The 14,969-nt window shown below is 49.3% G+C and overlaps 1 protein-coding gene across 2 annotated transcripts in view; it reads left to right on the top strand.

The window, feature by feature from the left end:
• The window catches only part of LOC122390555 (kinesin-like protein KIF28P), a 31,198-nt gene extending 17,116 nt beyond the window's left edge, over positions 1-14,082 (top strand). The window contains exons 19-21 of one of the 2 annotated variants that reach the window (XM_043383625.1): positions 10,933-11,053; positions 11,776-11,913; positions 12,650-14,082. In XM_043383625.1, coding sequence (XP_043239560.1) covers positions 10,933-11,053; positions 11,776-11,913 — 259 coding nt within the window. In that variant the 3' untranslated portion in view covers positions 12,650-14,082. The remainder of the gene's footprint in view (positions 1-10,932; positions 11,054-11,775; positions 11,914-12,649) is intronic. The other variant, XM_043383623.1, reaches the window with a different exon arrangement.
• Positions 14,083-14,969: the final 887 nt, after the last annotated feature.

Raw genomic sequence — 14,969 nt, 5'->3', positions numbered from 1 at the left:
CGGATGTGTCAGTGAGTGTGAATCTGGTAAAATATCGCTGCAATATCTCCCTGTTCGATATCTAATCAGCTCCATTCCACGTAAGTTTTTTTTTTAATTAAATTCCTGTCCCATTTAATCTTTCCCAACAAAGATAGTCTTTTCTAGTATTTATTCTACAAAAGCACAACGATCGGTACCTATATTAGTCGCATATTAGTTCTAACCACAAACAATTCTACATCTACCTCTTACTCGACATTTCGCAATTTCAATGACGCAAAGTACAAGGACCATCTAAAGTCGCAAAGTGTCAAAACCGTCGACCTCAAACCACTACTCTCAACTCTGCACCTATGTAACAGAAGAAATTCCGCCGTAAGCTCAAGCATTCGTATCTGTCGAAAATCATAACTCATAGCCATATTCATAGATCGATTGCATGAATCAGTCGTCACCTTAAAACATTACATTCCTTTTCAACCGTATTTACCTGTTCTATAACTGATTTCGACTTCGCAATTAATTCCTACAGCAATATTACCAATGATTTCGCAATGCAAATTTTAGTGAGTACAGCACGAATCTAAACCCTTAATTTCACAAACTTCCAACCTCAAATCTTAATCGCACCTGACTACCGCCGATAATAAATCGAACGAACCAGCTTGGCCAAACACAAAGACATATTCGTTATTCAATGCTGACACGCATCATGTCATCAATCTCAACGTTCGTGACAATGAGCTGCTTATTCAAATTTTAGGATTTCGCTCACGGCCTAATCGTGAATTCCAACGGACGATAACGAGTTGCTGGCGACCCTGACATGACCTCGAAATTCAGATCCTAATATGCTACTAGGGTGTCTGGACCAATAAGTTCAAAGTAATTTAAGTTTTCCAATTCCAATTGAGAGTGCATTTTATGGCAACCGAAAATGTTTGGCAGTCGTCACGGCACGGCAGGCTGGGCAGAGGGGGGGGGTCAAGGATTGGGATTGAGCAGACTTTTCAACAACACTCACATTCTGGAGTTCCTCTGTGCTTCCGCTTCCGGTGTGGTCACAAGCGTCGGCTGCTGTCCTCGGTTCTGGTCGATCGAACTGAAGAGGCTTTTCGTGGGTGACCCCGGACTGACGGCGGCCTCCAGATGTCGTCTCCGGCTCCGGCTGCAGACTGTGACTCTCGGCTGCTCGACTTTGACTCTCGGCTGCCCGACTGTGACTCTCCTGGTTGGGTGGCGCATCCTTTTATAGTTGGGGGGAGGGGGTGACTGCCACGCCCTTGCGCCGTCATCTTCCTCTGCCTTCCTCTGGTGGGTGGGTCCGTAAGATGGCGCCCTCTATCCTGTTTAGTCACCTTACTCCTCTGTGCCTGCAATTTTTGGCCGTCGAATTGTCTTCGTGTTGAGTGCTTTATCATCTTAGTAGTCGCTGGCATAAAACAATCCCTGAGATGTTTGTTATCTTCGAGTTTTAATTTTGATTTTTCAATTTAATTTTATTCAAACTTTTGTTTCCTTCCGTTTCGTCTGCCGCCAACGCCCCTGTGACGTCACTCTTGCTCCGCCCACCGTGCCGGGGCGTGGCCGTAACGCAGCGCCTTCTTCCTCTGCGGAGATCTCTGGAACTACCTCATGAGGCCATTGTGAGGTCGGTCACCCGGCTGTTTTGCCAGGTTCACTCACCCTGGGTTGCTGTGCCCGACAAAGGAAGCTGTGTGCTCCAGCCGGCATCCATCCTTGACACTGCTCCATGATCTGTTGACATATCTTACTGATCCAGCGTTATTTGAGGAGGCTCGGATCGCTCATCCTGCGGTAGCTGTCTCCATAGGCGAGCGTCGTAATGAGAGTTTAACGGCTGCCCATTGCGAAGACCTCTGGAACTACAGCGTTTTTGCTTGCCGTAGGATCTTCTGGTTGTGCCATTCCCACCGTGGGACTCAGCGCGGCGCAGCTGTTGTGGTACCTGACAGAGTACGTGACAAGTGACAGAGTACCTTAACGTGCTCGCTCGCCGCCGCCGCCGGCCGCAGTTCTGACGTAGCTTGTTGACTCAGCTGTGCCTCGGCGGTTCGTACTGATGTGGCCGGCATCGTCTTCTCGCAGATGTGTCTACTGCGGGCTATTCTCACGGACAGTGCTCGTTGAGGGAGTTGGGGAAAAGTGCTGAATGGGGATGGCGGGCCTGGTGACGGGGGGGGGGGGGTAGTGAATAATGAGAGGGGAGGAGAGCGCAGCAGCAGCGCTCCGCTCAGCTGTGCGTCACCCGGTAGCAGCGACGGGTGTGTGAATGGAGGGCTAGGCCTGTGACCGGACTGCGAGGGGGGGGGGGGACTGCCGTACCGAGCCGTGCCGAAAAGATACTACGTTAAATGTTCAAGATGTAGCGTGCTACATCTTCAGTCCAAACAACCCTAGTTGCGTCCTCGCAACTCATACAAAAAAGTCACACCCCTTAGTAAGGGGTGTGACTTTTCAAAATGGTTGGGGGTGCTCAACCCCTGCACCGGGTGAAAGATTGCAGCTTTGCCATGGGGCACAACCGTACATACAATGCATGGTTGGCCGTTGGGTATCCTCATAAGGTACCTACTGATAATCCCGGGATTTCCACTAATATTTCCCAAAGGTTGAACGTTCTTCAGCATCATTCTGCTCGTCCTGGTAGGTACTTGGCTACCTTATTATATAAATATATATGTCTCCGAAAAAAGTCGTACATTTGCCGGCAGCTGGTTGCAGCCCCGGCACCTCGGTAATAAGGCGACAGTAACCGATGACGGCGATTAGCACCGGTGCAGCAGCCCCTGCGGTCCGCAGAAGCGGATATTGCGCGGAGGGAACGGTAGCTACGAAGCTCTGGCGGTAATCAGACGATCACAATAATCTCTGATAATGACAGGTGATCGCATTTCGATATTTATGGGTTTACGATTTTCCAGTCAGTGGCGTAGCCAGGTGGGCCCGTGAGGCACATGCCCCCCCCCCCCCCCATCAGGTTCAGGGGCCCCTCGGGTTATTCGGGCCTGAGGGGCCCTGCGGCGCCAATTGGCCGCTGAGGGTCCACGTTGGCCATATTTGGACTAAGTAGGGCCCCACAGGGCTCGTAAGAACACCTCATGGGCCCACAAGTACCAACATTAAGATCTCCATAAGGGCCCCAAGCCAGCCTCTGAGGCCCACTTGCCGGCCTCTGGGGGTCCTAACCGGCCTAAGGGGGCCAGCTCTAGGAGCTGCACAGTGCACACCCGCCTGTAATGGCCCCACACCCATTTCTCTGAGGGCCCCTATAACGGCGACTGTGAGGGCCCTCACCGGCGCCCCTGAGCGCCACATAGGCGTCTCTAAGGGCCACACACCCCTAACTCTGAGGCCCTACACCAATGGCTTTAAAAACCCTACATGGGCGGTTCTGAGGGCCCTTGTCAGTTACCAGCGACCCTGACGATCCCACACAGGTGACTCGGAGGATCCCAGCGGCGTCTGAGCGCACCATACCAGTCTCTGAGAACCCCACAAGGTTCCTGAAGGCACCGGTGGCATCTTAATATCTTCTTGTCGGCCTATGAAGGGTCCGTTCCGTAACAGCAGTTCTGAGGGCCCCACGCGCGCCTGTGATGGCCCTAAACCAGTGTCTCTGAGAGCCCCCACAACGGCGCCTGTGAGGGCCGTCACCGGCGACTGTGAACCCTCCACACCGGCGGCTCCGAGGGCCCCACATTGCCATATCTGAGGGCCCCACACTAGTGCCTCTTAAGGCCCTATATCGGCGGCTCTGGGGGCCCAACATCGTAGCTTCTAAAGGCCTCACAAGTGCGCATGTGACGGCCACCCACCGGTGACATTTGAAGGCCCCACACCGGCTACTCTGAGGGCCCCATCGGCGCTGAGTCCGTGCCGGTCTCTAAAGACGACCCCACAGGGTTTCTTAAGGTACCACCGGCCTTTGATGGCCCTTTGTCGGCCTCTGAGGGCCCGTCGCCGGTCTCTGGAGCCCCCTGCCGGCTTGTAAAGGGTACGCGCCAGCAGCTCTAAGGGTCCGACATCCGTGTACGACGGACCCACACCAGTGTCTTTGCAGCTTACCGTTTTTTTCGCCCTTCTTCTTAAAACTAACTTTTCTTTTCTTTACATCTTTATTTCATGCATTGCAAGTTGTGTAATTGTTTTAGTTTTAGTAGTGAAAGACTGCAGAACCAATTATTTTCTTCAAGCAGAGTTAGTGGGAGTTATTGAGGGACAAAATCATTGGGGGTGCTAACTGGAACATTCGGGGGTGCCCGGAAAACCATTGGGGGTGCTCATTTGAGCATTGGGGGTGCTGCAGCACCCCCAAAAGTATACAAATCGACACCCATGCCCCTTACTCATCTAAATTTACACAATCATGTGAACTTCCGCAACACCCACAACATGACATCGTATACCTAGTACAGTACACACACGCACCTGTTGTTCCTCGTCCCCACCTCAGTTTGTCGTTCACCAGATCCGGGTCACGGGCACCAACCACTTTGGTTAGCCCGATGTCGTCGGTTGTCGTCCGGTAAGCGGCTTCTTAGGAGGGTGAAGACCTCTGTGGCAGCCCAGGTGGGCGGCCTCCACAGCAGTTCGGGTGGCAGCCTCCATGGCAGCCCGGGTGGGCAGCCTTCATGGCGGCCCGGGTGGCGGCCTCCATGGCAGCCCGGGTGGGCAGCTTGCACGGCGGCCCGCGTGGGCAGCCTACGTGGCAGCCCAGGTGGACGACACCTCCGTGGCAGTCCGGGTAGGCGACCTCCATGGCCGACCCTGCCGCGACCTCCGTGGCCGCCCTGGTGGCAGGCTCCGTGGCAGCTCAGGTGTGCGACCTCCATGGCAGCCCCTGCCGCGTCCTCCGTGGCTGCCTCCGTAGCAGCTCAGGTTGGCGACTTGCATGGCAGCCCGGTTGGGTGACCATCGTGGCAGACCCGTGACAGCCTCCGTTGTAGCTCAGGTAGGCGACTTCCGTGGCAGCCCAGGTAGGGGACCCTCGTGGCAGACCCGGTGACAACCTCCGTGGCAGCTCAGGTAGGCGATTTCCGCGGCCGCTCAGGTGATTGACCTCCGAGGCAGCACGCGAGGGCAATGCATCCTCCGTGGCAGCACAGGTGACCTCCGTGGCAGCTCAGGTAGCGACCTTTCGGCGGACCAGGTGACAGCCGTCGCAGCAGCCCATGTGGGTGATCTCTGCAGCAGCCTATCTGAATGGATCGTTTGGCAGTTGATCTTGCAGCATCCTGGCACCCTCTCCTCGTTCACCAACATGATAATCGCCTTGGCTGTGTTTGTGAAGACGACCGTGTTTGATTTTGATTCAGTACAACACGAGCATTCCGCCTGTTCTTCTTCCTCTTCTGCTTTTGATATTGCTGTCCTTTTATCCTCAATACTCTAGAAAGTTCGAGCTCTCCTTTGCAATACAGCAGCTGACCGTGACTTGGACTTGTTGTACAGCAGAACGTAGAAGAATTGATATGCTGATGCAAACAATTGTCAAGTTTCATTTTCGGCCTGTCTTCTGTATTAGTCTGATCCTTTGTTCATGAGACAGCTTCATTTCCTTATCTTATCTTCAACAACTTCTTCTATGTCCTTTTCAGTATTCGTAAGACCGCTTCCTCTCATCAGTTCCTTCACGTCGACCCCTGCAGCACGTTCATTTCCACTGCTGTCAGTATTTCGAACACCTGCTCAATTCTTCAACTTTCCTGTCATCAGCCACCATCATAAGCTTCATCATCTTCACACAGCTTTCTTTAGCTCATCCTCTTTCTTCATATCGACCCCTGCAGCACGCTCATTTCCACCGCTGCCAGTATTTCGAACACCTGCTCTATTCTTCAACTTCTTCCTCTTCTCCATACGGTTGACTTTCAATTCATCAACTTCGGGTTCGGCGGCATGTGCCAGTCTACCAGCTTCACAATTTGAGAATTATCAAATCCCCACGTTTTGGGCGCCATTTTGTAGCAAGGGAAATTAAGGGAAGGCGTGGTAAACACTGCTGCATCGTTGCGGTTCATCAACCACCGCAGTCCGCTGTCGTTCGGCTGGTTGTAGTAGAAGAGGGAATTCGCTGCTGGGATGACTCGATAGTAGAGCTGGTGATACAGAGGAGCTTGGGAGTCGTTGAAGAGATCCCGAGATAGATCTAGAGAGAGATCCAGATAGTGATGAGATCCTGAGATAGATGTAGATTTCCAGATAGAGATCTCGAGATGACGTCCACCTGGGAGAGATGTAGGTATAGATCCACCTTGCATACAAATACATCTGATGGAAGATGCTTCTGTTTTAGAGGCTTGATGATTCTGTTCATTGTATAGACCATGATGCACGAGATGCTTCTTCACTGCTCGGATTAGGGATAGAGGGATCCGATCAGCTGGGTTTGCGGCACAGTTGGGCAGGTGAAGGACAGGGCATTCGAAGTCCCGATGACCACTGCCAAACTTACGGGTGGTAATTACATTGATTAATTGAATGTGATCATTCGTCCAGTCACCCATTCCTATACCACTGGCCTCCCCATTACGAAAATTGCCCACTTAATTCGTATTAGCGTTGCTATAGTTAAGTTGCCCTCGAGGGTTGCTAGCTCGACTGCCGTAACCGAATTCTACGCAATTCCTATCGGCCTTATTCTAAGATTCACCCTTCACCATTCTCACACCCTTGTTCGCGTTACATTCACCTTTCATGTATTCACCCAAATTTAATTCGTAGCCCTCGAAATTCCCTCCGATAGTGTTAGGCGTCGGATCAACAACGATCTCCCCGGCGAGATAAATGTCTCTTTCCGAAATCCATATGCATGCTCCGCTAACCGGCGACAAAGATATTTATCGCAGGGCCGTCCAGAATAATTGCACAAATATCCACCCTACTAATTTATGGGATTCACTACACGTCCGATAGACTTATGGTACACACATACACGATTTATATCCGACTTATCTCTCTACCGGGAGAGATTACCTATGCCCTCTTCCGGTCCGCGTGTAACATTCCCGTTCACGACCCAGGGACCACAGTTCATATCCTGGAACTATCCTTAAACCATGGGATTTACTCTTCAAGGCCTTACGTGTCCTGGAGTACATTCTTCCCTCCCCTGAGGCTGTCCAGTACCGATTAGAGTACCTTTACGAAATAAGTATGAGGACTTATTCGGGACACTACGGCTCGCTTTATCCGCCCTTTGGGTGACTCACCCCTGACCTTCGGCTTCTTGCCTTTGGCATAACTTACTCTCCACTGCATACTGTGCCAATCTTCCCCCTTCCCCCTGCCGTAGAAACCTCTCACTGCCTTCTCACCCAGTGTTACCTAAGCGGGAAAATTAACAGTGGCCGGTACCACTGGCGGAAAACGTGCATATGCCCTGCGTACGTGACGGTGTGTCCCTCTTATTATTCCGGTCTGGACGTGGGTTTAGAGAAGTGCATCTGTGTCTCATACGGTCATGCTGGTAAACGTTACGCCATAGGAGGCGGGCAAACAAGCCGTCTGTGCCTCACAATGCCCTGTGCCAATATTGGTGGAGTAATTATTGGCGCTAACTCGCAAGAACGCGAATAACAGAAAAGCATTATTTATTCAACCTAATCGTAATCTCAAGTCCTAATTGCTGCTGCACGCATGAACCTAATCACTAGTTCTCGTATACACTCCTAGCAGACCTTGAACCGCTCTTGATTTAATCAGATGATCTAGAACCAATTAGTACGCACCTATCTGTCGTCTGGTTGTGATCCACCGTATCATAGTGAATTACTGAATGCTCAACGGAAATGACTCCTTGAAACTCGTTCGATAGCTTCTGATGGGCTACTAGTTACCTATACAAATTATCTTTATAGAGTGCCAGAATATTGTCATAGGGGTCCCTAGCTTTTCATAGAAAATATAATTTAAATCATCCTATTAGCAGTAAACAATGCACATGAAACGAAGTGCAGTCCTAAATATCATATAGCATGTCATATTTAACTGTCTACGTTCTTATCCCGTTGCAACCTTCCGCAACTAACCAGGCTCCTATACGTGACCTTCACCTACCGCACGCGCCCCAATTACGGCTAACCCACTGCCCCTGTTGTGGCTGCTCCTCGCGCCCTCTGGCGGCTCAACCCCGCGTCGGGAACGACGATTACCACGGCCGCCGGCGGGCGCCGCGTCGACACCGTCAGTCAGCCACGCCGCTATGGGCGCGCCAACAGTCGCGGTACAGTGCTCGTGCGTGTTGTCTCTTCTGGCCGGGTAGATTCACCGGATGTGTCAGTGAGTGTGAATCTGGTAAAATATCGCTGCAATATCTCCCTGTTCGATATCTCATCAGCTCCATTCCACGTAAGTTTTTTTTTTTTAATTAAATTCCTGTCCCATTTAATCTTTCCCAACAAAGATAGTCTTTTCTAGTATTTATTCTACAAAAGCACAACGATCGGTACCTATATTAGTCGCATATTAGTTCTAACCACAAACAATTCTACATCTACCTCTTACTCGACATTTCGCAATTTCAATGACGCAAAGTACAAGGACCATCTAAAGTCGCAAAGTGTCAAAACCGTCGACCTCAAACCACTACTCTCAACTCTGCACCTATGTAACAGAAGAAATTCCGCCGTAAGCTCAAGCATTCGTATCTGTCGAAAATCATAACTCATAGCCATATTCATAGATCGATTGCATGAATCAGTCGTCACCTTAAAACATTACATTCCTTTTCAACCGTATTTACCTGTTCTATAACTGATTTCGACTTCGCAATTAATTCCTACAGCAATATTACCAATGATTTCGCAATGCAAATTTTAGTGAGTACAGCACGAATCTAAACCCTTAATTTCACAAACTTCCAACCTCAAATCTTAATCGCACCTGACTACCGCCGATAATAAATCGAACGAACCAGCTTGGCCAAACACAAAGACATATTCGTTATTCAATGCTGACACGCATCATGTCATCAATCTCAACGTTCGTGACAATGAGCTGTTTATTCAAATTTTAGGATTTCGCTCACGGCCTAATCGTGAATTCCAACGGACGATAACGAGTTGCTGGCGACCCTGACATGACCTCGAAATTCAGATCCTAATATGCTACTAGGGTGTCTGGACCAATAAGTTCAAAGTAATTTAAGTTTTCCAATTCCAATTGAGAGCGCATTTTATGGCAACCGAAAATGTTTGGCAGTCGTCACGGCACGGCAGGCTGGGCAGAGGGGGGGGGTCAAGGATTGGGATTGAGCAGACTTTTCAACAACACTCACATTCTGGAGTTCCTCTGTGCTTCCGCTTCCGGTGTGGTCACAAGCGTCGGCTGCTGTCCTCGGTTCTGGTCGATCGAACTGAAGAGGCTTTTCGTGGGTGACCCCGGACTGACGGCGGCCTCCAGATGTCGTCTCCGGCTCCGGCTGCAGACTGTGACTCTCGGCTGCTCGACTTTGACTCTCGGCTGCCCGACTGTGACTCTCCTGGTTGGGTGGCGCATCCTTTTATAGTTGGGGGGAGGGGGTGACTGCCACGCCCTTGCGCCGTCATCTTCCTCTGCCTTCCTCTGGTGGGTGGGTCCGTAAGATGGCGCCCTCTATCCTGTTTAGTCACCTTACTCCTCTGTGCCTGCAATTTTTGGCCGTCGAATTGTCTTCGTGTTGAGTGCTTTATCATCTTAGTAGTCGCTGGCATAAAACAATCCCTGAGATGTTTGTTATCTTCGAGTTTTAATTTTGATTTTTCAATTTAATTTTATTCAAACTTTTGTTTCCTTCCGTTTCGTCTGCCGCCAACGCCCCTGTGACGTCACTCTTGCTCCGCCCACCGTGCCGGGGCGTGGCCGTAACGCAGCGCCTTCTTCCTCTGCGGAGATCTCTGGAACTACCTCATGAGGCCATTGTGAGGTCGGTCACCCGGCTGTTTTGCCAGGTTCACTCACCCTGGGTTGCTGTGCCCGACAAAGGAGGCTGTGTGCTCCAGCCGGCATCCATCCTTGACACTGCTCCATGATCTGTTGACATATCTTACTGATCCAGCGTTATTTGAGGAGGCTCGGATCGCTCATCCTGCGGTAGCTGTCTCCATAGGCGAGCGTCGTAATGAGAGTTTAACGGCTGCCCATTGCGAAGACCTCTGGAACTACAGCGTTTTTGCTTGCCGTAGGATCTTCTGGTTGTGCCATTCCCACCGTGGGACTCAGCGCGGCGCAGCTGTTGTGGTACCTGACAGAGTACGTGACAAGTGACAGAGTACCTTAACGTGCTCGCTCGCCGCCGCCGCCGGCCGCAGTTCTGACGTAGCTTGTTGACTCAGCTGTGCCTCGGCGGTTCGTACTGATGTGGCCGGCATCGTCTTCTCGCAGATGTGTCTACTGCGGGCTATTCTCACGGACAGTGCTCGTTGAGGGAGTTGGGGAAAAGTGCTGAATGGGGATGGCGGGCCTGGTGACGGGGGGGGGGGGGTAGTGAATAATGAGAGGGGAGGAGAGCGCAGCAGCAGCGCTCCGCTCAGCTGTGCGTCACCCGGTAGCAGCGACGGGTGTGTGAATGGAGGGCTAGGCCTGTGACCGGACTGCGAGGGGGGGGGGGACTGCCGTACCGAGCCGTGCCGAAAAGATACTACGTTAAATGTTCAAGATGTAGCGTGCTACAAAACCAGTGAATATTTTTCGGTGAAATTTGGTAGATATTCGTTTTCGCTCTTTCTGAACCAAGGGACGTCACTTTCATGCCAATTCATTAACTTTTTTGAAGGTGGGAGGGTCCCTTTAAATGCCTAATTGTTGACTCTGTTTTTAAAAATAAAGAAGATAATTCATATGGTCATGCAAGTGCGCAATGTATAACGCAGCCGATATTGATCACGGAAATATGATTGTTAATCGTTATTTTTCCCCTCTGACGCCGCTCACGTTCCGTTGCGGTAGGACGGCGAACCTGATGAACGGTTTCCAGATGAACGGCCGGGTGGTGGACCCCCAGAAGCAGTCCATCATCGTCGAGCTGCTGCTAATGAAGAAGACGCAGGCGCGCCTCCAGCAGCGCGTGGTGAGTCCGTGTTACACAGCTGCACAGCTGGGCTGGCGGTGGCCCTCTCTCAGCATATCGACAACGTGTGCTGCGGCAGTCTAACAATGCGGCAGGCTGCAAGCCTACCACGCCGTTTATAAAGACAAAATGCGTAAAGTTGTATGCGAATGCTAGGTATATTAGGTAGGTACTTAACCGTTACCGCAGATGATAAAGCAAATGTTTTCAATTCATTTGTTGTTGAAGTTAGGAGAAGCAGGGCTATTTTTAATTTATTTTTGTTACCTGTTACATCAGAAACATCTTCCATCGGCTACTGAGCCTCGAATTCTACCCAGATAATCAGCTGGCTATCGCCTATCCGTGCGAAACTGAGCGTCATCCTTGGTCGTACACAGCGATAGATAGACTGTGCCGCAGGACACACTGAAGTGCTAGACTGTGCCGCAATGCACTGAACGCTCGGCGGCCAATAATGCGCAACTGTTTTGTCTGCACAATATCTACCTGACAATGATCAATTCACTATAAAGCCAGCAAACTTATTCTGCGCTTTGACATATGTATAACCACGGGGGAAATATCCACGGTATTTTATTCTGAAAATTTGTTAGTTGTCATTCAAACTGCATACCTACATTGAAGGAGATAGACTAGTCTACCTTGACTGACTCGTGTGTCCCCATGTGACCCGACCCGTGTGACCCCGTGTGACCCCGTGTGACTGGCGTGACCCTCAGGACGGCGTCCGTAAGCTGCTGCAGCATGCCGACAAGATGGCCCGCCACCGTGTGCCCGTGGAGCTGATGAAGCGAGCGCTGGACGCCCAGACCTCCGCCCAGGTGGATAAGTGCATCCGGGATCTCGAAGGTAAATAGGTAAATACTGCTCCCTCGCATAGATGTGCCGTGCTTAATTGATGCACCTAGTACCAACAACACTTCGTGGATTGGAACAACACCTCCCGTCTCGCACCCTCTCGCACGTAGATAATCGTATTTCAGTCGCTTTCACCCACATGTTGCGGCAGAAACGGCACATAAAAAATAACTCCGGTAAGGCGGTAAGCACGCACCTATCGTTGCAAATCTGCTAAGTAAGTGTTACATTACCTCCTAAGAATATGAGAATTCGAACAAGCAGAACGTCCTGACGATCCGAATGCTTTGATCGAAAAATCAATAAACAAACTACCTATGATCCCGAGCGTTGAAGCAGTTGGTACCTATGTGTTGTTTATTCTGGCTCACCTTTCATAGTGGCGTTGAACTCTGTAACCGTGTTGATCGGGAAAAATAAGAAGCATTTCGGTATATCCTATTGAAACGCCGATCAAGTAAATAGATATAACAGCAAAATGTTTTCCACTGAAGGTAAACCAATGCTGGAACTTTATTGACTGGCTTCTAAAAACTCGTCTCTTATCTCTCCCTTTATCTCTTTCTCTTTCTCTCTCTCTCTCTCTCTCTCTCTCTCTCTCTCTCTCTCTCTCTCTCTCTCTCTCTCTCTCTCTCTCTCTCTCTCTCTCTCTCTCTCTCTCTCTCTCTCTCTCTCTCTCTCTCTCTCTCTCTCTCCCTGCCCCTCGATTCTAACCTCTACCACCTGTCTCTTCAGATGACCGCGATGACGATGACAGTGGCCGTGGCAGCCGGTCCAGCAACGGCTCCAGCAGCTCCATCTGCACAGTCATGTAGCAACGTTCCCGGCCTCTGCAAACCGTCCCGACCATACCCTACGCGACCGGCGCCATCATACCAAACCCGACCGATGCCGGCCTCTCTGAGGTGACCTTCCGGTCCAGCCGGCAGATGCCAACAGGATGTGGGCGTCTCTGAGAAAAGTGACCTCTCGCTCAATGTCGCTTTTCGAGTTGAGCTCTCTTTTGAGCGAGGTTATTCGATCACGGGCACACTGACTGCTGGTCAAGTGGTGTGCATAAGGATCAGCGCACAAATTACAGGCTAAGGAGCGCTGCTATATGACGACAGATGTGGTTTGTCTTAGAAGTGAAGGACAAGTGCCGAAGCAAGTTGCATATTTTGCACGACTTTATTTGGCCGATACGTGTCTTGAAAGAAACGTAACACACATGATATTATATTTTGATTGATGTTCATACGCTGATTCTTACTTTTTAGTGTATGTGCCTTTTTTGCTGCATTCTCGAAAGAGATGTTTTGTCTCACGTCAGTTTTTTGTCTCGAGTGCAAGATGCACTTACCTATATTTTTATAGTAAAAATGAAAACATATAGCAGAACAAAGAGCCATATATAAAGGCGTTTATAAATTTAAGGCAACAGTTTCTGTGGAAGCGATGAAGAACAACACGCACGTCGCACAAGCAAGCACATGTATCTGTTATTTAAGCATTCGTTAGTAATGGCACAGCACTGGGGAATGGATAAAATGCTATCAGATTCTTAGACGAAGACGGCAGCTCAATCTAGAAGATGCTCTTTTCGAATTACACATAAGTTCATTTTGTCACGGGCCTGACAACAGCCGGCGTTTACATTACATGTTACCCGAGTGACAGCCGTACCTCAATGTACCCCTTTAATGTTCTTTGTGGCGTACCTACTTCAGTACCTACCTAAACAGACAAAACATTTATCAATGAATTTCGTAAATACCAATATCCATGCTAAGGCCAATCAACATTTGTTCTGTGGGCTGTATCCTCGTAATATATTTAGATCTAAACATGGAGAAAGAGACATGTGAACAATTTTAGGACCATGCACTGGACATAAGATATAATACATCATCTTACACGGTCCAAGTGCCCTTTCAGACGCGCCATTGCTTTGAATAGTGCTCCTGCTGGAGCCTAAAACTCGCTGTGTTAGATTCGATAAGGTGTTTTCCTGTATCGTTAGGCTGGTGTTTCGTGTCAATTGTAACCTGTGATATATTCATCCACTAAAAAGAGAACAGTGCCTTAGATCTCAACGACGTCTCTCTTTTGCTCTCTCTTTGTTTATCGTCTGTTGTGGTCACATCTATATAAAACAATCTGTGTTTGAGAAATATATCAAACGATCACATATTGTTTGAGTAAGATGTAGCCGAATTCCCAAACATGTTCAACACGCATAAAATATTATGGACACAACCTATGAGGTACGGTTCTCGCGAGATTAAGCGGTAGGTTTTGCACTTTTACATTTCCGGTTATATCTCAGAAACTAATCGATCTACGATGAAGCCGTTTTACACGATCATGGCCGGCTTGTGAACCAACAAGTCGATCGCATCTTCAACACTTAAAAGCTTAAGACGACGAAGATATAGCCTGAAGTACTCTAATTTTTTTAGGTGCAAAACCTACCGTTAAAACCTGCGAGACCTGTACCTATATCTTAACCCGCGCCCCACTGGGGGGGGGGGGGGGGCTATTCATAGCCCCCCCCCCCCGTTTTTCTGCAATAACTTCCAACACACTTGACGTATCGACGCCAAACTTTCAGTACCTTTGGCTGCATTAATTTGACACCTTTTGTCAAACTTTGAACTTCGTAGCTACCATAGGTCGGCCGGAAATGACGTCAGAGTGATGTCATGTTCGGCCGATTTCGACGCAAAACATTGAACCACGGCAATCGCTCCCAAGAGCTCAGTTTTTAAGCTAGATCCAATTTCTTTGCATGAAAGGACTTAGAATTGACTGCGCTATCAAACTGCTATCTCGGATGTTTGAAATGTTGAAAATTTCGAGAAAAAAATTAAAATAATATTCAAAATTTATGTTTTTATATTTTTTCAAAAAGTTTTTGACTTTTCGAAAAACCGGAATATATGTGACAGAACGCATGGCCATGACTAACTTAAGCAAGTTTTAGCGAAATATCTTCAAAAATGGCCAAGTTATACGCATTATTGCAAAAAAAATTCACAATTATTAGGTAATTTTTTAAAACAATTTTTCAGTA

The sequence above is a fragment of the Amphibalanus amphitrite genome, unplaced genomic scaffold (assembly GCF_019059575.1).
Source record: "Amphibalanus amphitrite isolate SeventyFive unplaced genomic scaffold, NRLGWU_Aamphi_draft 000400F_arrow, whole genome shotgun sequence".
Classification (NCBI taxonomy): domain Eukaryota; kingdom Metazoa; phylum Arthropoda; class Thecostraca; order Balanomorpha; family Balanidae; genus Amphibalanus; species Amphibalanus amphitrite.
The sequence above is the reverse complement of the archived record's forward strand: the minus strand, read 5'-3'. Positions and strand labels throughout refer to the sequence as shown.